We start from the raw sequence: 24690 nt of genomic DNA, 5'->3' as shown, positions 1-24690 counted from the left end.
GGAAGGTTAAAAAAAAAGAAAAAAAAAAAAAGGTCCCTAACCACACCTTCTTCTAACAGTTTGAATTGTCACAAGAGGTGACAGCTCTGGAGGGTCTCCATAAGCCCAGAGGAAAATTCAGAGAACCTGCAAGTGGGCAAACACAGCTGCTTCTGGATCAGGCACCGGGGGATCGCAGGGAGGGGGCCCGGGCAGCCCTTGCTGTCCCAGATGAGCCAGCTCAGCTTCCTTGAGCTGCAAGGAAACAGGAGGAAGGGAGGCAAGTTGCAAGTAACAACAGATCTTAATTTACGCTCTTAAGCACTGCGGAGTTCTCTCTCTGGCTGCTTCTCCTGCTGCAGCCAACCCGTCCCCAGGGTGCCCCAGCTCAGCGGAGGGGCAGCGGTGAACCCCGGATCCGTCCTGATGTAAAACTCCCGCAGGACCAGGGGGGCTGTTCCTGTAGGAAGACTTGGCCGTACCCAGGCAGCGCATCGCTCTGCAGAGCAAGGCACGGCGCTGCGAGGCGGCCCTGCAGGCTCACCCAGCCCGCTGCAGGAGGTCGCTGCCTCGCCACGAAGGCGCAATATGCCCCTGCACTTGGCTGGTGCGGCCAGGGGTGCAGAGCAGTGACTGGGTACGGCCTGGAGACAGAGCTCGCACCTCTGAGGCAGCAGTCGGGCTTGCTGACGCCTTGCTGCTACCTGCAGAGGAGTCAGTCCCACCGCGGGCAGCGAAACTGTCAGGTTTGGCTTTTAGTGAACAACAACGGCCCTTTGTGCCCCCCTGCCCCACAGATGACCAGCGCCATCAGGGCGTTTGGGAACAATCTTGGTTTTGGAGAGACATGCAAACATACATGCAGTCGGAGAAAGCTGAGATGGCAGGAAAGGAAAACAGGTGCCCTAATTTCAGGATACGGTTAGCTTGAACTTGCTTTGAACTTTGTAAATACAGGACACCTGACATCATATTCATTTACAGTATGTTTATTTCTCAGTGCATTACATGAAAGGTCTTTGGTATTTGTGGGTTCTTGAATACTGTTCCCACTCTGCTCTGTAAGAAAATGCTGAATACAAAACATTCCATATACAGTAACAAAACCCATAGCAAATAAAGAGAAATAGATATTTTGAACAATAACATAGCAATATGAAAACAGGTAAGTAACCATGCAAGAGGTGGAACAAACAGGTTGTGTTTACCACAAACATTAGAGCCTGCCATAAATGAGTTCATCATGTCAGATGAGATTTATTCTTGCTCTAAATTAAGAAATTACAGGATTGCAAGATACTGCGTATGGCTGCCCTATAAAAGACCAAATGGTTGTAAAGCTTATTACAGTGAGAGAAGCTGGGACCATTTGCACACATACGAAACACACTGATATAAATAAAAAAATACTGCGTAAAATAACTAGTGAAAACGTTAACATTTCCTTCCATGGATGGGAATGTGCTTTGTGAACAATTATAGCACCTTTGAATTGCTTGATTTCACTGCAATCACAGAAACTGCGAGTAGTTTAACCCCCTATATCACCGAACACCGGAATGGAATGTAATCTCGATTAAGACAGAAGCTGTAAACGTGGAGGAGAATGGCTTTCCAATAAATTGTATCGAGAAGTAATTCCAGAAGCTGATTGTCTTTTAGAAGCCTTTGTCACAGTGGTCAGGTTCCTACGTTAAAATAGTTCATTGCAGGGACTGGGAGCGAACCCCAGTCCCAGAGCCAAACTCCCAGAAAGCCGCTTGTGAGCCAGATGCTCTGCCCCACTGACAGCAGCCCCAGTCCGGGCTAGCTGAGAGCTGGAGCTCATCTTTATGGCCTGTTCCTTTGAGAGTTGATGGCAAAATTGCTGTGGAGTTTGGTGGGAGCAGGTGAGGGCTCTTCTCTCTGGTTCATTCATGTTTTCCCTGGGTTGCTATCAATTCTTTACAGTAAGTGCAAATAAGGTACTCGGGAGAGAAGCATTCTCTGCCTCCCGAAAGTACCAGATTGCTGGTGAGCACGAGGGTGCACAAATTGCAAAGACTTTTAGTTGTGCAATGCGCTGCTTCTGGTTAGCTCCAGGTGAGGAAAATGCGTTACTACCACCAGAACTGATCCAAGTCAAAAACACACTGGAGCTCAAAGAAACATTAAGAATTTCAAAAAAGTCTTAGGAAAAAAAAAAAAAGGAAAAGAACACACTATGGTATTGCACAGTATGCATGTAAGATAAAGCACTAAACATTTCAATTAAAATATATTTCTAAATGAGCACGCATTCAAAATAAATCCACTCTCTAAGTTACCTAGACACGGCAAGATGCATTATATGCCCTGGCTAAAATGAACCTTAGTATCCTGCCTAAGATGGAAAATGTGGTTGGAGTGGTTTTCTTAGTCATGAGTATCATTAATGTCAGCGTGTGAGGCTGTGTTCACCTTTTAAAACACAATGAAACTGGGACTGCACAGCAGTGTGGTCCAACCCTTGTGTAAGTCGAGAGGAATGAAACCCCAGCTGAGAGAAAGTCCATTTGGTATGATCCCGCTGTCACCCAAATTAAAGATACAGTACCGCATAAGAGAGAGATGTAGCTAAATAAAGCAAGAAGTGTGGGGAGAAAAAAATTACATAGCTCACAGAAATCTGGAAAAGCCAATAATTAAGATGGTTGCAACCCAAATCTAACCAGTCTTTTGACAACTGACTTGGCAGGATTCGTTGCAAACAACTCCCATTAAATTTCCTTTCATCTTGCCAGTAATTTGATTTAAATAATTTCAAATCCAAAATGCTAGTCAATGGGAATGACTTGAAGAAAGTACTCATCAAGCTAATGCAATAGCTTTGAATTCAGGAAGGCAAACTTGGAGGAAGAAAAATTTATCTTTCAGTGTGAGGGCTCCAAAACGTCAGGGAAGTGAAAATGGCCTCGTCGTGCTCCCTCTTCCCCAGATTCAGCCGGTAGCTACAGGACCAGTGAAACTGAATTTTGCCGTTTCCCTTTTTAACGACTGCTTTGGTTTAGTTTAGTCCCCGAAGCTGCCATGAGGACACTTTCTTCATGTGGCAAGCGACTATAGCTAGCACCAGCCTGCCCAGCGTACGCGGTTACACCAAACTGGGATTTCTCCTCACGCCAGGACCTGAGTTTCCCGCTGGTAGCGCGAGGGGATATCTCCAGGAAGGTACCAGCCGTGTAATGGCCATGTGATCAAGACCAAGATGGTCCCAATTCATCAAAGAGGTAATCAAGTACCTTCTCAATTCCTACATGGTAATCAGCCTGTAAATGGGGAAACATCTTTTTTGTTCTTTGCACTTTTAGTTCTTAAATGGAAAGATTGTTCCAAGGCTGCACCATGCTTAGCTGTCCACCAACAGAGCTGTGGCCCTCGCAGCAAACAGAGGGGCACGGGCTGCTCTACAGCGCTGCAGTCACACGCCGTATGTTGGAAAATTGAGCTGTTTGTGTCTGTGACCAGTTTTAGGCTGAGCGCTGGCTGCCAGCCTTCGTTAAGACCCTGATTTAATTCGGCATCATTTATATATATATACTGTCATTAGAGTTAGCACTGGATTTAGAGTTAGTGTTGGGTTTGAAACTGAGATGCATTCAAGGAGACTCTTTCATTCTCCCGAAAGGATTATGAATACAGGATGACTACTTGAGGCCAGTAACCTGCTTGACTTCAGCAGTCCTGCTTGGTTTTTTGTTTTCTGACTATATCACACTCCAGCTGTAATTCAGGGTACAGGCAGGCAAAAGGAATGCTGGAGCCTGGAGCATCAGCTCTCGGCAAAACTGCAGTCTTGGGGAAAGACAGCACCTGATTATACCTTGCCTTCAACTCCCCACACTTTCGTAATGCTTTGGGCTTGCTTCTTTGAACTGTCCAAAGGAAAACTTGAGTGTACAGAAGCACAACCTGACCTACGTGGGCTGACTGCTGAATGAGCTCCACCGCTGGCATCAGCCAATCACGCCGGGATTCAAAAGCAGGGCAATTAATTCATTTACTGCAGCCTTCAAGCCAGCTTAAACTGAGGCTGTTTATTATTTAGCTGTACAGCAGTAAAGAGCTTCTGTACGAGGACAAGTTTCTGGTGCTGGCTTGGCCTCAGCTCACCCATTTCACTGTTTTGGGAGGGACGGTTGGATTTCTGAAGGACAGGGCCAAATGAAGACACAGAGTGAATCCAGTCATCCCGAAGTAGCCTGTAACCTGTTCATTTCTGAAAATACAGTGCTCTTCAGGGGAAAGATTTGGATGTTCTGATGTCTCTGTAGATCTACCATGTTCACGATGTATATGGAAAGGTAATCTGATGTGTAGCTAATGTTGGGCTGGCAGAGCTCCTTCATTTTAAGCCCCATTTCCCAGTGTATACATGCTTCTTGTTTTGCCTTGGGAAGATCACGTTGGGTGACAAACATAGCTAAAAACATGGACCATACAGTTGCTGGTCTTTGCAACAGCTTCTGACAGAACGATTGTAGCAGTACAGTCTACCTTTTTCAAATAGCTGTATCTTGCACCAGGAACCAGACAGAATGTGACCAATATACCTGACTTACGCCATAAAATGACCAACACAAACTCAATTTGCTTACTTTCATCCTGGTCTGAATTTGAAAACTGTCAAAACAGGAGGCGGGGTTAAAAAAAATATTTAAAAATAGTACCGTTGGTTCAGTTGATTAGTCTCACCCTTTCTAAGAAAAATCACTGTCTACATGAATGATAGCAACCTGTCCGATTTGGTTTGCACAGCAGGTGTAGCAACTCATTTGCCACTGAAGGGCAGGTTCAGCTTCCTCAGCCTGGAAGCTGGGACCTTCCCCAAAATAACAAGTTATTGCAAAAAGTAAAATGACTTTTTATTTCACTCCCAGTGCAAGATAAGCTCTTGACAAGACTCTTAATTCCTTAGGCTGTGCTTTGCTACTACACTGGCTCCAGATTCAAATGGCAAGGATTTACTCACAAGATAAAAATGAAACAGTGTGAAAACATTTTCCTTATTGATGTAGGATTAAGAAACTATTGCAAACTATCCTTTTCTGTGAATACTTAGCTATTGCTTAAATTATCTCTGGATGCGTGCACAAGCTGAACACAATATGGGAAAATTCTTGCACAATTCCATCATATCTTATACAAACTGCTCTGTATTTTCACAGAAAGAGTCTAATCTCGCTGAAGATAGAAAGTCAGTGTTGCCACAAACATTTGGATCAGAAATCCTTGCTTCGCCAACCACAAATAGAAATAGTGCCACTCACACGCATTTAGCAACATGAAAAGCCAAGATTTTGATGCTAAAGGACAAAGAGTAACCTGGATTTTCAGAGTAACAGTCTAAAATGTTCTTTGAATTTTCCAATTTGTTCTTTGCTTCAAAGAAATCCTTGCAGGTCATGCTTTAATGGCCTAGGGAAGTGGTATCTTCACCTGGAAGTCAGCATGACACACCCCATGAAATAAAAGCAGATGCCACCAGCTTTGGCAATGGATGAGGCTAAGGCTCGGCTTTGGGTCTAGATGGGATTGATTGTCTTGGCCAATTAAGCAGTGCTTTAACTGAGTAACTTTCAGGGGCAGTGACGAAATAAGGGGAGGATTAAACTCTTGAGACACAGTCAGGAGGCGTCATTTCTGTAGACAGCTTCTGAGGATACCCTCCATCTGGGATTCCAAAGGCAAAACAACAAAATTAAGAAAAAGGTTCTGAAGGCCCTCTCTGAGCTATGGGTAAGACATTCCCTGCAATAAGGGCTTAGGATTGGCCAGGTGAGGAAACCCCGTGGCCAACACTGCAGCCTCCTACCCACTTCATTTGCACTCTGCAATTAAGCACTGGGATACTGTATCTTTAACTGGTGAACAGGCACAGAAAACACAGAGATGCTCCTACTTCATCCGGTTGCTTCTCCTTTTGGCTTCACTGTCATCCAGCAGTGAAGAGAGGATCTGGTAGGCCTGCGGCTGCGGGGGTCCTCCTCGTTTGATCTTGATGCTGCTTCGCAGAGGGGAGCCCGGGATCACGTCTTGTCCAGAGCCTGGCTCAATGGAAGACAAAGAGTCTGTAAGGAGAGAAAGTCACGGGAGAGCGCTATTTAAAAGAGGAGGCTAAGGAAAAAAATCAATGGGCCCTTCTGAATGCTACCTCTTCTGGAAGATGCGTCGTCCCTCCTGTTGTCTTTGCATCCGGCAAGCAATTGCGGAGCTACATGTGTGCTGCCATCACACTGCTCCTATTCTAGGCCTTTTCCCTCTGCTCTGTCTAAGCTCTTTGGGGTGTAAGTACTCTTACCGCATGTGACCCAGCAGGTCCTGTTCTCATTTGTAATTCCATTTATAAAGCACTGTTCTTCTACGGATTATAATTTTGGTTGGGCTACAGCTGCTACTCATCATCGCCCACAGACTCCTGTTATTGAAGGACGGGGCCAGGCGGTCGCTGGGAAGTGATGCTCCTGGGGGTTTAAGCACCATTTCACCCCTTGTGAAGAAGGACATTTTGAGGCTCTGAAAAGATTGAACAAAAGGATTGATCCACCCTAGGCTACAGCCAAATCAGCGATAAAGCTGGGAATAAATATTAGCTGCCCGTTCTCCCAGCTTGCCTCACGGTGACAGGCGCCTCCTGCCCTCCGAAGCTAAACACACGTCTGACTGCAGCCACTCTGTCTTCCCGGCAGTCAGCAACAGATGCAGATAACTCAGTGCTGCCTCATCATTTCGAATGGCCCAGTTTCTTCTTCCTTCTGCCTTCAGAGATGGACATCTGCTTGTTTCCCTGCCAAGAGCCCAACCTCACAAGCCTTGGTTTGATCCCACAAGGCAGCAGTTCTGTTTCAAGTGAGCGTTTGGCTGCTGGAGGATTTGGGCCGTGTTTGCTGGAAGTAAACACTGCCAAACAATTTGGGCTTTCGTGTGTCCTGCTGGGCTGCGCTCTGCAGCTTGCTCGGCCAGATAATCTCAAAGTGGCCTCCCACTGCAGAGAAGAGATTTGTTTGCTGGTGTGTTTTGCCTTGTTGCTTGGGTGGCTGTGGTTTTGGAAACCATGCTGGTTGTGGAGTTTCTTGGGAAAATGAGAGCATGCGATTGGCATTTCTGCGTGGGTCTTTAAAGCTGGGCTGAGCTGGGCTGCCCAGGAACCTGTGGTCAAATCCTTTACACCTACGGCGGGAACAGGACCAGAGAGTTGGGGATGGCTGATCTAAACCTGTGTGGTGCCTTTCCGTGCAGGGAGGTCTGCGCTCAAGGAAGTTCTGTTTGGTTATTTTATGTCTTTTTCTGTTTGTTGTTGGTTTTTTTGTTGTTTTTTTTTTAACCATATACACATACAGGGATGAACATAATTGCACAAGGAAAAAATGCCTTACTTTCCAAGTTCTAAACAGTATTTTGTAGGGCCTAAAATATGTCTTAAGTTACAGAATGGAACTATCTCAAAAACGGGCAGTAAAAATATAATTATCTATAGTTATTGGGTAAAAAGGAACTATTTAAAGAAGTCATGCAATATAGGTGTTTAAATATGGCCTTAACGATACAACTAAAAATCATCCATTTTTGCTGATGCAGTTACACTGGTGTAGAAGTATATGTGGGTATAAATAAATCGTTTCCATCCCAAGCAATAACAGAGAATACATTTATGTCAGTAAAAATGGTTTGCTGAAACGACTGTTTCAAATTAACAGCAGCGCATGCCTTGTTGCCGCCGTATTGCCAAACAGACAATATAAAAAATAGGTAAAATAGACAGTTCTGCAGGGGCAAAGTTGCGTGGATCCCCCAGTCCAAGCTTCCTGATGAGCTTTTTGCTTTATAGCAGTCTAAATGAAGGTACAAAGTAAAAGATAATGGAGGGCCAGGCGCTGGGTCCTGTAAATACACTGCACTGTGCTTACGGGCTGGGTTCCCCTTCCCCTCTTATGCACGGATTGCTGCCTAGGTGACGTAGTGGGCAGCTTGCTGGTACCTCCACCATCTCAAAGCAAAGCAGCAGAATAACATCTTTTCCTGCCCTTGGTGTATAAAATCCAATGAAAATATGAAGCAAGCTAGGATTAATGTAGAGGTAAGGTCAGGGTGACTGTGGTTAAATCATGGGTTTGTGATTCATGATTTCCCGAACAGCTTAAGCCGTTGTTGCCTCTTGCTTTTGGAAATAAATAGTGCTTTGGGCCCCTAAAGGACAGATGGTCATTGAACAGTGAAGAGCAGTGCAGACACCTAAGCCAGCCCAGCCATACGACACAGCACCACGCACTGACGCTGTTCCGGCTTCGAAGTGCCCAACAACGTTTTCATTTTAGCCCTGGGCTGGCTCCAGGAGGGACTGTGCGTTCCCGAAGCGTGCTGCCTTACTGCAACTGACTTAAAGCGACTCGCTTAGGACCTGCTGGACATTTTAGCTATTTAGCATTTTCAGAGGCTAAATCAATATCCAAAGGCTACTCCACGATACAAGTGGGTATCAATCTGAAGGAAGGTGTGAGCAGCGTCCTTTCTAAGCAAGGCCAGCAATGAGGTTCCACGTGTCCAGGAGAGTACAGGGAAGAGGCGCCACGGGCCTGGGTCAGTGCCAAGGAGCAGGCTCGTTTCTCGCAGGTGGGGATAGTAAAGCCAAACTACCTTTTGCCTCTACTGTGTTTCTGAAAGGGGAGAAATTAGCCCAGCAATTTTTGGCAGCTATGCGAGAATTGATCCTCAGGTACCCCGAAGGGAGAAGCCTGACCTGCGACAGCTGCACAAACTCACACCCTGGGCAAGGGAGGAAAACTCTCGTCAGGGGTGATGCCACACACTGTACCAGTGATGGGAGAGCAAATAGCCTCGACAGAAAACAAAATCTGCCTGAACGAAGAACCTGTGAGACTGAGACCGTCTTTAAATCTGAGGGTGAAAATAGGTTTTATGTAAGTTATAACCATGAGAGGTTCAGTGATCGCTGATTTTCAGGATAACGTGGTAGCACTGTTTGGCCTTTCTCTGTAAAACACAGCGCTACACAAGGCAAGGGCCTCAGTGGTGTTAAAATCACTTGGGAGACATTATTAACAGGATTAAATGATCTGGCCTAAAGACTTGAACAAGCAGCTCCCTGGGAAGCTGGTAGATGATCTGTGCCACATGGCTTGAGCTGCTGCTCGTGACTTGGCTCTCTTAATTGTAATAAAAATTACTGTGGGGGTCATTTCACCTGCTATTGTAAAGTCAGAGTAACTTGTACGTGGTAGAAGCGCTAGGTCCTCAGCAGTTCTAAGCATACTTAAGTCACGTTGGGTACCTAGTTTTGAAACCCAGCTTAAACAGTACTAGACAGAGAGCTGAGGAGACTGGGAGGATGTTTAACCATCAAGCAGCTGCCTGAATGGAGCCCGCAGTTGTCTAGAAAAGAAAACCTTAGCAACGCTTACCATGAATTCCTATCATGTGCTCAAGAATTAATACCCTCTCGGCTAAAATCTTCAGAGCTTCTCGAAGCTGTTGAACACCTTCCCCCTGCAAGAAGGAAAAGAAAACTAACATTGGAATGTGTTGCAGGATAGCCTTCTCGTTCATAGCGTTGCCTCCGTAACACCAAACTATGCAACGTGGACACTTAAATACGATGTAAAAAAGGAGACAACCTGCCCCGTGTCAGCCGAGCCTCTGATGCAAACACGTGCCTTTCGGTTTGGTTCCTACTTCTGCAGTGGGCCAAACCCAGGGTGCATATTCCTGCCAAACCTTCCTACGGTGCAACTTATGTTAACATATGCTGAACTACCTGGAAAACAGGTTTTGCTCTTGTCTGACATTTACTTTGAACACCGGTGAGTTACCTGGGCATTCTCTTCGCTGTTACACCGGGGAACGGGGACAGGTGGCTAGCACCATCTTCTTGCTGCCTCATAAACTGGAACTGTGGTGTGCAAGCCCATCCCGATGGACTTCACAGTGCCTCTCCAAGAGCTCCCAGCTGGGCCACATGCTGCCTGAAGCCTGTCCACATACCTTCATGTACACTCAGGCTGTAGTTTCTTCCCCCCAATGCCTTCGAGATGGGCTTGGAGGGACAGGTAGATGTTGTGAAGGATTTTGGGGCAGGAGAGCAGAGGCTGAGAATGCCAACCCTGCACAGGCCATTTGATCTCTCCTGGGGGTCTGTCCCTGAGCCTGTGGGAGGGACAGGGGGGGAGTAGTTCCCGACCTTGTGGCAGCTCTGTGTAGCAGAACAACCACAGGGGACCTAGGAGGTGTTCAGAGCATGGTGAGAAGGGCAGCTGACAACGTGGCCAAGGAAACCTTAAAGACCAGCAGTTCTAGCATGTATCAAGTTCAAACCCAAGGTTCACATCATCGCTTGCTCTGCACTTTCAGCTGTGGACACGACCCTTGCCCCCCCAACCCGGCCTGCCAAAGGGAATATGGTTGAAGGACAGTAAAAAGGCAGAGCAAACCCCCAGTAGAAATACAAGCTTACATCAGCGCCTTTGTCACCTTCCTCACCCTTCTTGCCTGGTTCACCCTAAAACAAACAAGAAACAGAAATTTGTTTTTATGTGACTGAGGACACTGGCCAGGATCACCGGCATCCCTTCCCTCCAAAGGATCAACTTAAAGGCAGAAGTGTTTCACCAGCAGAAACCAGACTGACTCTGGCACACCACGCCAAGGGCCAGAGCGCTCTGTCCTACCTCCTGTCAGCTTCCCAGGAGGGCACCACCATTGCTGACACGTTTCTGACCAGCTGTGGCCAAGCTGCAGGAGGGGCTGGCTGCCATGGCCTGGGCCCACAGCAGGACTTCTCATGAAGCTCTTGGTGAGCAACGCTTCAGGCTAAAACACCGAGACAAAACTACTGCTCCCCTCCACCAAACACGCATGTGTTCATCTTCAGTTTAGAACATAAAATCCTGCATTCTGCTTTCATTAATTTGTCACATCACTTTCTGCCTCTGAAGGTGCTCATTAAGCTTTTCTTGAACAAAGATCCCTATGTGCTGTGAATACTGGTCTGATGTCCCCCCCCTAACCGAGAAGCTCATGCATTTCCCAAAGAACAGATGACATGGAAAGATTAAACTACAAGTTAAACGTAAACCAAGGCTAACAAACCGATGATTAAACAGAGTGGAAATGCCTGGGCTCCACAAACTTGTTGGACATCCCTGAGATACTTGTAAAGCGGGGGTGGGCATGGGAGGAAGGAGTGAAGAAAAGGTTGTGCGAATTGTACAAAATGAAGAGGTGGAATTAAGGAAGAGAGAAGAGAAACATCCTAGAGGACCTGGGACCTCTCTGGATGTTGCCAGCCAAAAACCCAGAGCTTGCTCCACTAGCTGACTTTCAGCCAACCCTCATCTCCACCGGTTTGTGTGCACCCTAGCCACGTGTGCCATCTCCTGTGTGCATTTGTTCAGGTATTGCCAGGAAATCACTTGGAGACATCTCTTAATCTCCTTAGAGGGTTTCCAGCTCAGCTTGACAGAGCGAGGTGCAGGAGGGAGCTGAGGGCAGCTGATGTACTTGGAATTGTTTCACAGTGCCCACCTTTGGGCTCCGGCAGTGCCAGAAACTCGCGGGGCCCAGAGGGGGCTTCTGCCTGCCAAGGTTTGGCTAGAGGGGATCTGCCAGGTGGTATTTATGGTGCCAGACCAGCACCAAATCCATCTAAGTCTTGCACACACCCGCAAGTACATCACTTACAGGAAATCCCTTAATGCCCCTCTCTCCAGTCAGACCTGCTTGCCCCTGTTGGAAATAAAGTAAGTGTCATTAGGAGATATTTTTCCATTTGACAAGAACATAGTGTAATTTTTACTAGTGGAATTAAGATGGCTTAATGAAAAACCTTACACTTGGAATAATATGAAAAAAATTCCTCTCCCTTGACATTATCACTTAGAGACAGCAAAAGGGGGTCACGGTTTTCTGTCAAGTATCAGCTCCAAATCCCATCACACTTTGGAGAAGTTTGGTTTGATACAGAGCTGCTCAGCTCAGTACCCACTCAGTAAGACGATTAACAATTTTTTGAACTTTACAGCAGTCAGTTACATTATACCAGGAAGGAATTTGGCTGGAGATTTCCTTCTTGCAAAGATACTGCATTCTTCTCTCTAGTAAAACTGATGGGCTGATGCTGCCCCAGACAGCAAGCAGAGCCCAGGACTCCCACAGAGCAGTGATTTAATCTGTCTCCTGCTCCACACACACATCCCTGCATCAACCCCAACAGCTACTGATCAAAACACATGTACAATATTTTGGTTGGTTTGTTTCTTTTTCCTGCTGTGTTAATTTTCACATTGTTCTCAGTGGGGGGGCTTTTTTGTTCTTTTTTTTTTTTTTTTAACTTCTCATTTTTAAACAGAAACATTTTGAAATGGTACATGTTGGTTTGGGGCAGAATGAAATGGCATTGAACTTATCATCTTTTTTCCCTCTTTTCCTCTGCAGCATTGGTTTCCCACCCTGCAGCAGGGCAGAATCCCTGACCAGGAGAACAGCTGTAGATCATTTAATGAGAAAGCAGAAGCTTGGGAAGAGAAGGCAAAATTTAAAAGCATCTTTAGAAATCCATTGATGAAACAGCTACATACTTATCCTGGCTCTTCTCCCCTGGACCTACACAGAAACAAACCCATCCTTTTTTTCCCCCCAAAAAAAACCCACCTAGCTGGTGGCAGCTTTTTGTAGTATTTGCCAGAAAGGGAGAGCTGCTTTGTTTGTGTGTCCATCAAATTGCTGCTGTGTATAAAAGCAATGGCCCTTGGCAACTACAAAACATGAGCACAGGGTGCTCCATGTGCAGCCAGCCAGCACCAGACAAAGGCCCGTGCCGACACGAAGAGCGCTGGGAGGAAGGCCCAGTTTGGTGGGTGCTCCAAGCATCTTCAAAGGGATGAACTTGGATTCTGCACTGGAGGGAATAAGGGCTGTGAAAGCCCAGGCAAGAGGCAAACCACAGAAAGGAGACATAACAACGCACTCAAAATACATAAACAGACTGTTCTCTGTGTCCAGGAGAAACAGAAAGGATGTTATCAGCTTAAAGGGGATCAAAGGATATTTAGGCTGGATGTTAGAAATATCTCTTGTACCTCTGAAGACTGCCTGGAGATGATGTGCTGTATCCCTCACTGGCACGGTTTAAGAATAATACAAAAAGAGGCCGATGGTGAGCAGCACACATATAGACGTGCCATCCAGGGGATGCGCTCAGACTGCTTCAGGTCTCTTCTACATGTGTTCTCTCCAAGATTAAGCAGGAAGAATGTGTAACAACAGTTTCACAAATCTCAATAGAGACTGTAAACCCTCCTCTGCTTTTCTTTGCAGCTGCACAGCTCCTCCACTCTGTGCAAAGCTAGCCCTGATTTGTATCCACCAAACCCAAAACTGCAGCATGTAGTTGTCAAAACCAGCATTCCAATCCACACTTAGAAAAGACAAAAAGCACACAGACATCCTACAGAAATTCTGCCAGAAAAAGCTATTTGCTTCGCTTCCTACACTAACAGAGAAAGGACAAGAAATAATACAATTTATCTTTTCTATTTAGCAAGACATTTTTATATTTGAAAATCTCATTTGGCCCAAACCTAGGAGAGTTGCAATTCTGAATATCTAACAAGGAGGGAACAAAATCAAAGTCTAAAGGGTTTGTCGGTACTGAACGGACACAGCGCAACAAAGCTTTTGTTCCAAAGTAAGTGTAGTCTCAGCAATATGGTCAATCCCAAGCTAAAGCAAAATGTTAAATGAATCACTGAGAAAGATCTCTTATCAGGTTCCTGGATGGAAACCTGACACTTTGCATGTGCCATGCCTTTTTTTTTTTTTTTTTTTTTTTTTTTAATTAAACTGAAACCTATAATTTAATGGCAATGAGCTTTAGTCAGTAACCTGTGCTGAAATCTCATCAGTTAAGGTTTTGCTCTCTATCAGAATGTTAAATTCTAGTTCCAGAAATACATCAGTCTGTAACCTATTATTGAAGCCGATACCTGCCCAAAGTGGCTGATCTGCACAAGGAAACCATTACTAAAAAAATCACTGACAGTCTCTGAAAATGATCTCTGTCTTTCAGGGAGCTGCAAGTGACTTCTTATGTAAGAACAGGCACCAAGCCCCCAAAATAACATGCAAAGATACTAAAATATAACAGAGCTGTTTAAAAGCATACATGCTCCATCCTCAGATAGCCACTGCTCCTTGGGGTGACGTGCCTCAGCAGGGAATGACACGAGCCACTGGGACCTGCTCTCCTTGCACACAGTCTGGACAGAGGAACATAGTTGTTGTTGGTAATTCTCATGAATTTGGGAAGTCATCAAATTGGGGTTAATCAATTTGCACTTGTCTTTCTCAGCTCTTTCAGACATTCCTCTGTCTTTTGGACTGGGAGTGTGAGCAGAAATGAAGAAGACGAGATGCTGCCATAGGGTAGCAGCACATCATCTACAGGCACCCATTTACAGCTGGAGACCTCCACGTTCACCTCCATCTATGTGATGGTAAAAGTGGCACTTGGAAGAAAAGGGAACTTGTTCTCTACAGCTGTAGCACAAGGTGGTGTCAATGCAGCCACCGCTGCAGCTACCCATCATTTTAGAGGTACGAACCAATATTTTTCTCCTGATCTTCTTCCTTTCTTAGACTCTGCTTCACAGCAGGGTCTTAGTGATTGTCCATCTGTGCTCACTTCTACATTTTGCAGATCTACTTGCTGTATGATCCTCCACCACGTACTACATTCTCCAATGATTTTGCACTCCTACTGTCTCTCAGAGATTTCACGGACCATGACCTTTTGGAGAGTAAGCTGAACAGAAGCAGCTGAAGGTGCAAATGCCACTTTGAAACCCTTCCTTGTGCTTGAATGTTGCCTGGGAATCTGACACATTTATATCCTTGTTGGGCTTTTCTCTGGCATTTCGTAAACTTCACCAGTTTGGCCATAACATTCGCACAGCCCTTTTTTCTATGCTTAGTTATTAGCACTTGACAACCCATCTAGGACTGAGGTGTAGCACATGAACATAGTAAAAACATAATTTCAATACTCCAAATATATTAAGGACATAGTTTGACCTGGGGAGTGGCTTTGGCTCAGGAAAAGTCTGATGAGCTTTCACCGCCTTATGGCCACAGAAGGAAGAGTTGTTAGACCACTCAAAATACTCCACACTGAAGAGCTTTGGCTGGTGGAAGAAAGTCAGTCTCCACAAGCCTTTACATACCAAGCATTTGCTACCTCAGTCTCTTTAGGGAACACCAGACTCTGCAAGAAATTCAACCCATGATCTGTACAGTAAACCCCCCATCTTGGTCCGTGTAGAAGATCTAGAAACTCTACAGTTAAAATTGCTCGTGGCTGCAGTCCCACAGAACTGGAAAGACCTATGCTGTATATAATTTCTGAGGCATCACCCCAGATGCTGCTGGGAATCTCTCGGTGTATGTAAAACCTTACTCTCTCTCCTCGGTCTCCTTTGGAGCCTTTTGGCCCAGGTTGTCCTGGAGAGCCTGGTAAGCCCTAGAAAAGATGCAGAACAAGAAAAAATTAATTTCTACTGTGCCTCCTTTGTGTAGGTGTCATGAATACATTTCCCAGTGATCCTCAGCTCCTGAAAACCTCATACACCCATTAAGCAATTGGGCTGGATTCTTTTTTACCCTCACACAAAAACAATGGAAGCTCTGTTCGCAGATATCCTGAGCCCTATCGTTTCTGCAAATCCATCTATTTGGGTCTTTTAAGGCACTGCAGGGTACTGGTGTAACGTTTTTACAGGTTCAGTGTGACAGGATAGTTCTTGTTCTCAGTTACCAAGAAGAAATTAATACACAGGTAGTATGGTTAGCTTAAAAATCCCCATTACTTTCCCCCTCTTCATAATTGCCTCAGTGGGTGGCATGAGTAAGCATACATACCTGAAAATTAATTGGATTGTGCAGTGGAAATTATTTTGAAGCTATTCACTCACCCTAATAAACAATTTTCAAATTAAGCCCAATCTCTACTAATAATTTTGCTCCCTGGGTTGAATAAATCTATAAAACAGTCACCAATGGATAAGAAGGGCATAGTCTCCAGATTTCTACTAATTGAACGGCTCTGCAGAAATCGATCCAAATTCTTAACTTATCCACCCAGCAAAGCCGCAGCTATAAAGCAGACAGGGAGAGAACAATATTGTTTGTTTATATTCAGCATGTCAGCTCCCCACCGCCACATGCAAGATGCTTTTTTCCACCTCAAGTGACCTGCACATCGCCTTGGAAACTGCAGAAACGAGAGCATTGCTCCGCTCTGGAGCGCTGGTGATTTAAGCCAACCTGCTCCACAACAGCCCTCGGGAACCTCTGCCTCGCAGCATCCAGAGAAACAAAACGGGCTTTCTAGGCAGAGCTGCGAGGGGCCTCAACACCTGGTTCAGTGGCCCAGCAAGACTGGACGTCAGCGTTTTGAGGGTCTGCAGGAGGAGCACTCGCCCAGTTGGAGCTGGGAGGCAGCAGCGCTCACCGTTAGCGTGTTGCTCCTGGCCTGCAGTCAGCCCCAGCAGCTCACCCCAAGCCGCACACTGGGCTGGCCTCCTGTAGCCTCTGGGCTCTCAGAAGGCTCAGGACCTCAGGCCTCGGGCAGGAGGTTACCCTGGGCTGCCCAGGTCGGGCACACACTGGGTTTGGCCCCGTGACAAACGTGCAGTGTGAACAAAGCTGGAGTGTCCCCAAGCATCCTTTGCTCTTGACAGCTCTCAGCAGTGACTTTCAGTGTGTGATTACACAGGGATGCTCAACACTGAAATCCACAAATCTGTTGCAAAAAATAAAAGATTTATAACGTGTGCTGCATGTCAAAAAGCCAGACTCTACTACGGAACCTATTTATAAATTGTGAATTACCTTATATTTAATCACGTTAAACTGCATCTGTCATTTTGCTGCCAAATTTCCCACTGTGTTCATATCTGTCTGGAGTTTCTCAGCATTCTCCAGAGCATTCACTAATTGAAATGATTCTGCTACCCTGGCAAACTTTCACTAACCTGTTGTCTGTTGCTTCTTCAAAGTGATTAATAAATACACAGTGTAAGTCTCCTTTCTCTATTTCTAGCAATTCCAAACCTCCTCTTATCAGGATCTAGGTTACATCCCTCTGCTTAGTTACTTAGTTTTTCTCTCTGTCTGTGCTCTTCAGTCACTCCTATCTCTTTAGTCATGTTAGATTCCTTTAAAATACTTGATGTTACTGGTTTACCTCCACATTAAGTAATACTCTTCCCAAAACTGGAGTCCCTTTGTATCAGCCAACCACAATTTTGAGTAGCTTGGCAGTTCACTACTCATCATGACTTCACTTCTTTCCATTTAACCAGCTTTTTCCATCCATGTGAGCACTTTGTCCTTCTTCTACCATAAATTCTTTTGCGTGAGTTTATCACACTCCATTATTACCTCCCCTCTCCACAATTTTTGTATCAATAAATAATCAAACTGATGCGAATTTGTGATATTTTTCTTGAATAGCAAGAGCTATTTCTGAAAAAGTAGGCTTAACAAATGCACTTTGGTGAATTGGTGAATTGCCATTGATGCATTTTTGTTCTCTTTACGTGACATAAAACACAGTATTTTTCCATCACTGGGTTAGTAAAGCCCATGTTAGATTCTTTGCATCAACTCAGGCCACAGTGAAATGTTCTGACACAGCAACGGCAAGATGTGCTGTTATGATTAATGGAAAATCCGGGAAGTGCAACCATTTCAACCTCTCAACATAATTCAGAATGAAAACAAAAGCTATTAAAATCACGGAATTTCATGGGGAACAAAACATCAGGTCTAAGACTTATAAACGACTCTTTCTCTTTGTGCAATGAGAAGATATTTTACACCTAACCCCGGACTCTGCCCCTCAGCCCCAAAGCACCTTACCTGTGACCCAGGGACTCCAATAGGTCCTGGTGGTCCTTTGGGTCCTGATGCACCTGGTGGCCCTGGTGGGAATCATCATTTGAGACAATTTAAAGGAGACTTAGAAGGAAGAACCCTGAATTCCAAATGCATGCACTTCCTTTCATTGTTCTGCATAGGCTCTCAACGGGTAAGAGCCATTCCTGGATTGCAGGACTGCAGCAGAAGTGCTTCATCACACACTGGATCACTGGATACCCACATCCTGATATAATATATCCCTATGCCCTAGGGAAGGTGTTAGGGGTCTGGGAGGAAAAAAAGGTGAAAATAGGCAGGAGGGATGTCAGTTACATGCTGCCCTTCCATTGTTTAAAATTACAACTTCTGAGAAAACTTAAACTAGATCCATGGAACAGCTACAGCTGCAGTTTCTGAAATGGAGTCCGGTCTTGTAGGTGGCAAGGGAAGCCCACACGCCTGCTACGGTCTGTCCCTGTAGTGTTTTAAAAAAGTTGATGATGAATAAGAAGGAGAGAGGGTTTGGAGCCAGCCAGCATGAGAGGCTGACTGTGGCAAGGCAAAGCAAAGCTCTCTTGTTCTTTACTCACTCCAGTGGCAATAGGTTCTTTTAAAGTCTCTACCACAGAAGGGCCGGCTTCCAGGCCCAGTTAAACGCTGCCTAAACAGGTCAACTTGCTTTACACAGTCGCTTAACAGATTCATTCCTTTTGGAAAAATAATTGTATCTCAACAGTAGCTGTTAAATTATACCTGCAAATGGGAGACAGGATATTTGCTTAGTCTGAACTTAGCAACACTCCTCTCTGCTTTAGTTTTATGACAACCCTTGAGATGAAACAATGTGGACATAATACACAAAGTACAGCTGAATCAGCCTCAATCATTAATGCACCATACAAATGCCTAAGTCAAAGAATCAAGGAGTTGAAGGATAAATGAAAGGAAAAGCCTTTTCTGCAACTAATGGGAGTTTTGCAACTGCAAACTAATGGTTGCAGGAATACTATCTTTTAAGCCACCCATCAGCACAGAGAAAAAGAACTGACACTGAATTTTCATCCCAGATTCTGATTTCAGTTATAGTGCTGAAAATCTGGAATAGCTCAAACCATCTCCAGAGTCTGCATACACATCACAGAGCAGCTGGCCAGATCCTGCTCGGTGGAGCTTAACAGCGACAGGACAGGATTGCAGCAACGGTGAGAACAACTCTGCTCTCATAAAGGAACTCACTGGACAACCCACCCTTAAAGACAGTCTTTAATCTTTTACATCTCAAGGTGTGCCCTGCCAAAGGTAAAACAATCTGCCACTATCAATAAATAAGAAACCTGTTTACATCTTGCCACCCTTGCCACTCCTGGACTCACTGCTCTGCTGCCCTTCCAGTGAGGACCACTCGCTTTCCCCGCAGGCATCTCAGACCACTCCAGTCTCCATCAGAAATTTTGTTTGCTCATCCTCCCCATCATTACAGCTTTGCAGCTCAACCGAGTTTATTACCTGGTGGCCCAACAGGGCCTGGGGCTCCCCGTGGTCCTGGCAGGCCAGCCATGATGGTGTCTATGACGGTGGAGGCCAGCTGGGGTTCTCCATCTGTGTTGAGGAGCACAGCAGTTAGTGTCAAGCTGCCCAGTCCCAGCAGGCAGCACTTCTCTCCAAAAGCCTTTGGTGCCTGTTGGTGGCCAAGGGCAGACGGTGCTTCAGGACACGTCATTTGGGCTCTTGGAGCAATTGCCCTTCCATCTGTGTCCCCTACATCTGCAGAGCTGCTCATGTCACCTCTGATAACCCCAGTGAAGTTGTCCTTTCTCAAAAACCTGGTGTTCCTGCACACCTGTATAACCCACCTCTGAATGCCACAGCAGGTTAAGAGTAGCTCTGCCTATCTTCAAGACACATCTGGCTACCTGGGAAGTCCAACATGGATCTGGAGCTCCCTCTTGCCTGGCACCAGTGAACCGCTGAGCACAGCCCAGCACACACACACACACCCCCGCAGCCCAGCAAGCTCGCCCTGGGTGAGGTGGTGGTGGGAGACACCCTGAGGGTCTGAGGATGCAGGAAAGCCCGGGGAGAGGGTGTGCTCTGCCCCCTCCACGTACTCGGGAAACTCTCTTGCTGTTTAGGATTATTTTAGGTGTTCAACTGGATGGTTTGGGCAGGTCCGCTGAGTTCTGGGAAACAGATGGAAATGGGAGTGGAGCAGGGAAGGGAAAGCCATCAGCAGGACTGGGAGGAACATTATACTTTAGCACATCTTTCTCAGTCCTCTCCTGTTATGAATAAATACCAGCAGCCTGTAGCTGTCCCCATCTTCCCTCATCCTTGAACCAACAGGCTTACCACTTCAGCTGGTAACTGAATAGAAAAACCACAACTATATATAAAAAAGCAACTTATTATTCATTGCAATTCCAAAACTATACCCAACAACCCTCTTCCCTGTGGACCTGTACTGTAGCATTCTAGTAAACTGTGTGGGTACCTGTATGGTAGCATCTTTCATCTGAGCACCCCACAACACTATTCGACAGTTGTGGAAACCTTGGGGCAAAAATTCCCTGATCAACCAAGACAGCAAGATCACAAAGCAAGGAGGGGAACCCCCATGTCCTGGTGCTACCAAGACTTGCAATCCACTGTCCTGACCAGTGCTGTATGACTAAAAACATATTTCCTGTTGCATGTAACCTGGAAGAAGATGTTGGCTCCTGGTCACTGGGATGGTAAATCCTCTGCAAGGTCCACATTTTCCATAGCTGGAGGCCACCATGCAGGAATAATGTCCCTCTCCTCCTGCCCATGACCTCAAACTTCCTCGTGCTGCCTTTCACCCATCCCTTTAACCCACCACAGTAAAATTCAGGAGAACCCTGTGCAGTAAAGGACTGCAAATGTCTCACTGCTGTATTGATGCAAATATCAAGAGACACCAGGAAGATCAGAAGGGTGTTTGCTTACCCTGCAGAGTCCAGCCCAAAGGACATAAAGTGAAATCTCCAGAAATGTTAGCAGACACATTATGAAGCCTTTTCAACTTCTGGAGTGTTGGCAATGACAGAGAGGACTTTCAAGCTAGTTGTTTGAAAGCAGTTCCTAGGGAAAACTGTGAAATCTCTTTAACTTCCAAGGATGACAGTTATCTCTGCAATGCCTGGCAGCAGAACAGCACAGGACCTAACCCAGATCCCTCCAAGAACCAAATTCCGTGCCTAAAGCCTGAATGCAAACAGTTATTTATTTGACTATTGTTTCCAGCCCCATCCATCTTCCCTTCTTCACAGCCCTGAAACAAAACAACTGAGACTGTTTTCATGTTCAGAAGGAAAGGTACCCAAGTGAAGTGTGTAATCCAATTAATTTGAGTTTTATTTGACCATGTCAAAATCCATCACAGCTTGGGAGTAAGATGAAATTGGGAAATGAGCATTGAACAGCAGTGAAGGCATTAACAATTGCAGAGCCCTTTGTTTTTAAAGAACGAGTGGTCGCCAAAATCAAATGCACATCCACTGAGAGGGGGAGAGGATGGGCTGCAAACAACCAGGATTTAATTACTGCTGGAGGTAAGCCAGGGATAAAGATTTGGGTTACAAAACATTCCAGCTAAATGGTACATTATTGCAACGACAGAGTTGCTCCCCCAAATTCACCCATCTGGACATTTGACCCAAAGTAATTTATAAAAAGCGATTCCATAATTATGACACAGAAGAGAGCTCTGCTCAACAGCCCTTGAGATCAGTAGCTCCTGATTTGGCCTCTGCAGCACAGGAATGCGGACACCCGGGAAATGTAGCGTGGCTCCTTCCCCAGCTGCCTGGCCTGGCAAAACTCACTCAGATCAAGGTTTCCTTCCAGGGTGAGCTCTGAATGGAACATAGTGTGAACGAAATGGGATTGAAGTGTGTAAAACACAACCCTCACATTTATTACGGGACTCTCCATATTCTTGTAAAGCAGCAGGAAGAATTCATATCTCCTTATAAACTCCCTTCTCCTTATAAACGGGGACATTCTAGGGCTCTCTGCAGCTAAAGGCTGTTACAGCAGCCACAAAATAGCTCCAGCAACAAACGGCAGCAGGAATCTTCCCATCTCAGCCACCTCCTCTAGTGACCCAGGCTCTGCTGGGCTCAAGGGCTGGATTTTGTTTCGGTGCTTCTGGATATACCGTAGCAGAAGGCAGACAAGTGTCTGCCTCATTTCAGAAGACCTTGATACACAGTTTGCTCCAGGAGCTTTCCAGCTCCTAGCCAAGGCAAGAGGAAGAGTGCAACCAGTCTGACCTGGTACGATACAAGCACCTACGTTCTCCGGAGCAGGGCACAAATATCCTGCAAAAGGGAAACCTGGAACAGCACAGAAATGCACTGAACGATGCGGTGGGACTTGCACAGCCAGAGGGGCAAGGCAGCTCAGAGGTTCAACAGCTTTGGAAACAATCGGAACGGTTTTCTGTATCAAATGCCGTTCGCTTCCTCCTCTCCTTCCTCTGCTCTGTTCTCCCGTGCTCAGGAAGGGCCAGGCATGGCAGCAGGCACCGGGATGTCACTTCACAGATCTGTTCTATGCTCTTTTTCACCAGGGACACGCTGGGCACACAGGTGAGCCCGCTGCGCCTCGGCTCCCCTGCTCTCCCTGCAAAATAGGTTAATGGTATCTCACGCGTCCTTTGCAAACTGAAATCTTTGAGATGTAAGAAGACACAACCCTCGAGAGAGTGAAAGCCACATTCTTTTCTCTTACTTTTCCCTAAAAACTGCCTTAGCTTTAGCACAAGAAAGAGGACTGAGCTGACTCTAGACCACATACCTGATCCGCTCATTTTTAAGCGGCGGAGAAAGCACGCAAGCCTCACAGCAGTGGGGTACGGCAGTGTAGCTTCTGGCCTGCATCTAACGTTTCTAAGGGATAAATTCCCCCATTATAGGCTTGATTTGTTGAGACAGGATGGAAATGAAGTAATCCTGTCTTAATTTCTTTCTGCTACCTGATCTGGAAGGAGACGACTGGGACCAATTTCTTTACCACAGCACAGTGAAACTGTGAGAAAATATTTGACTCCCCAGTTTTGGCTTCTGCCTGCTGATAAACACTGCCAACAGGAACTTGTTGTGATTAATAAAGGCACACGCATTCACCACGTTCAGGCAGAACCAGACCCTGTACTACTAATAATAATCTGATACAGCTTTCTCACATCTCGGTGGGTGCACATGCCCATTACCAGGAATATGCTTCCCTCTGCTGTCAGCAGCTGGAATCTTGTGTTTATAGTTTTCAGATGTGCTCCATTCAAAATCAAAAAAATAAATGTTTAAAAAATTCTACCCAGAATTTACAAGACTAAGTTTTACTGGTTGTAGAGGAACAGCTTTCTGCCAACCTGTGGTAGGAAAAAATCAGCCAACACATAAGCAAAATGTTTTGTAAGAAAATGGTCCTGATATTGCCACAACTTTATCATGACCACATAGAAAACTTATACTTGCAGCAAGACTTGTATTAAGAAAATTTTTTAAAAACTTGACATGTCATAAACTTTTGGGCTACTCCTGCAAACCAAGAAGTATGCCACAGGTATGGAGAAGTACAGGGCTGCTCTAGGGATGCAACAGTCACCACTTATGGTCCTCAGGTCCATGTGGGAGCCTGTTGCTGCCTGATGTTGGCAGACTTCGTACAGATATTTGTCCTCTTCCCATTCTGGGATAACACAGAGCTCACCCTTCTCACACAGCAGCTGGGAAGGCCACGTAATCAATGCCTTTATACACTTAACCACTACTTTGCAAGAAACAGTTGAATTTAAAGGGTGGTTGGAGGGAGGGTGCAGCAGCAGTACCCAAACCATCTTTAAGGATCCTTTGGAATAAAAGGCTGAATACGGAATGGCACCATTCGGTGTGATCCTGCAAGGTAGTGAGGTGATTTAATGCCAAACTTTCTTGTTGCAAGGCTCACGAATGTAGCATATCAATATACATTTTGTGAAAATCTTAGTCTCGAACCACAATTAATCTCATACTGACCATACACCCTAAGTAACTGAATTGGAAACTGAGCTGTTAAAATTCTTCCCAGATTAAACATACACCTGTTCACTTTCAGGAAAAGGAGTCTGGTGAGCAGAGTGGGTGGAAGGGAAAGGAGAGCTCTAGAAAACTGTCAGACACACGGAGACTTACTAATGCTTGGCTGTAACTAATACAACTGAGCTTGCGAGCTGGACATCAGCAGAAACGCTGGGCAAGAGGCACAGCTGAAGTCTGGGGGAGCGGAGATGGGAGACCTGACAGAGCGGGGGCCCCAGGAGTTTACAAGCCAAGTGGAGATACAGGTGAGCTCTGCTTTATCATCATTAGTTGCCAGCTAAACAAGAATGGACTGGAAGAATCAAGCCCAAATTTGAAAGCACTCACATAGAAGTGCATGACGTGCCTTTCCTGGAAAGCTTTCTTGCTGTGCATAGCACAAATCAAATAAATGTATTTTTAAATCACCATAGGCTCAAAGAAACCCCGACCCTCTGGTTACAGGGAAGGGATAAATCACAGTTTTGGTCTGGGCTTTCAAGTCCATAATTCCATGTTTTGTGTGGATGTGGGATAATGTTGATGCACCAGAAACGCAGGTGTAAGATGCATCTGTGGGGGCCGTAACAGAGATGCATTTAACAGATGTCCTTGTTACGTTATATAATTTCAGAGTTGCAAACCCTTGGTACTTACTCATTTCTGAGCAACCCTGAGC

The 24690-nt window shown here is 45.6% G+C and overlaps 1 protein-coding gene across 4 annotated transcripts in view; it reads right to left on the bottom strand.

Moving 5' to 3' along the window:
• Nucleotides 1-952: 952 nt before the first annotated feature.
• Nucleotides 953-24690, bottom strand: part of COL26A1 (collagen type XXVI alpha 1 chain) — a 181747-nt gene continuing 158009 nt past the window's right edge. For all 4 annotated transcript variants that reach the window (XM_027806148.2, XM_027806145.2, XM_014280421.3 and 1 more), the window contains 7 exons: nucleotides 19435-19527; nucleotides 17929-17990; nucleotides 15464-15526; nucleotides 11692-11736; nucleotides 10466-10510; nucleotides 9417-9501; nucleotides 953-6068 (listed from right to left, as the gene is read on the bottom strand). In XM_027806148.2, the coding sequence (XP_027661949.2) occupies nucleotides 5896-6068; nucleotides 9417-9501; nucleotides 10466-10510; nucleotides 11692-11736; nucleotides 15464-15526; nucleotides 17929-17990; nucleotides 19435-19527 (566 nt within the window). In that variant the 3' untranslated portion in view covers nucleotides 953-5895. The remainder of the gene's footprint in view (nucleotides 6069-9416; nucleotides 9502-10465; nucleotides 10511-11691; nucleotides 11737-15463; nucleotides 15527-17928; nucleotides 17991-19434; nucleotides 19528-24690) is intronic.

Source organism: Falco cherrug, chromosome 1 (assembly GCF_023634085.1).
Source record: "Falco cherrug isolate bFalChe1 chromosome 1, bFalChe1.pri, whole genome shotgun sequence".
Taxonomy (NCBI): domain Eukaryota; kingdom Metazoa; phylum Chordata; class Aves; order Falconiformes; family Falconidae; genus Falco; species Falco cherrug.
The sequence above is the reverse complement of the archived record's forward strand: the minus strand, read 5'-3'. Positions and strand labels throughout refer to the sequence as shown.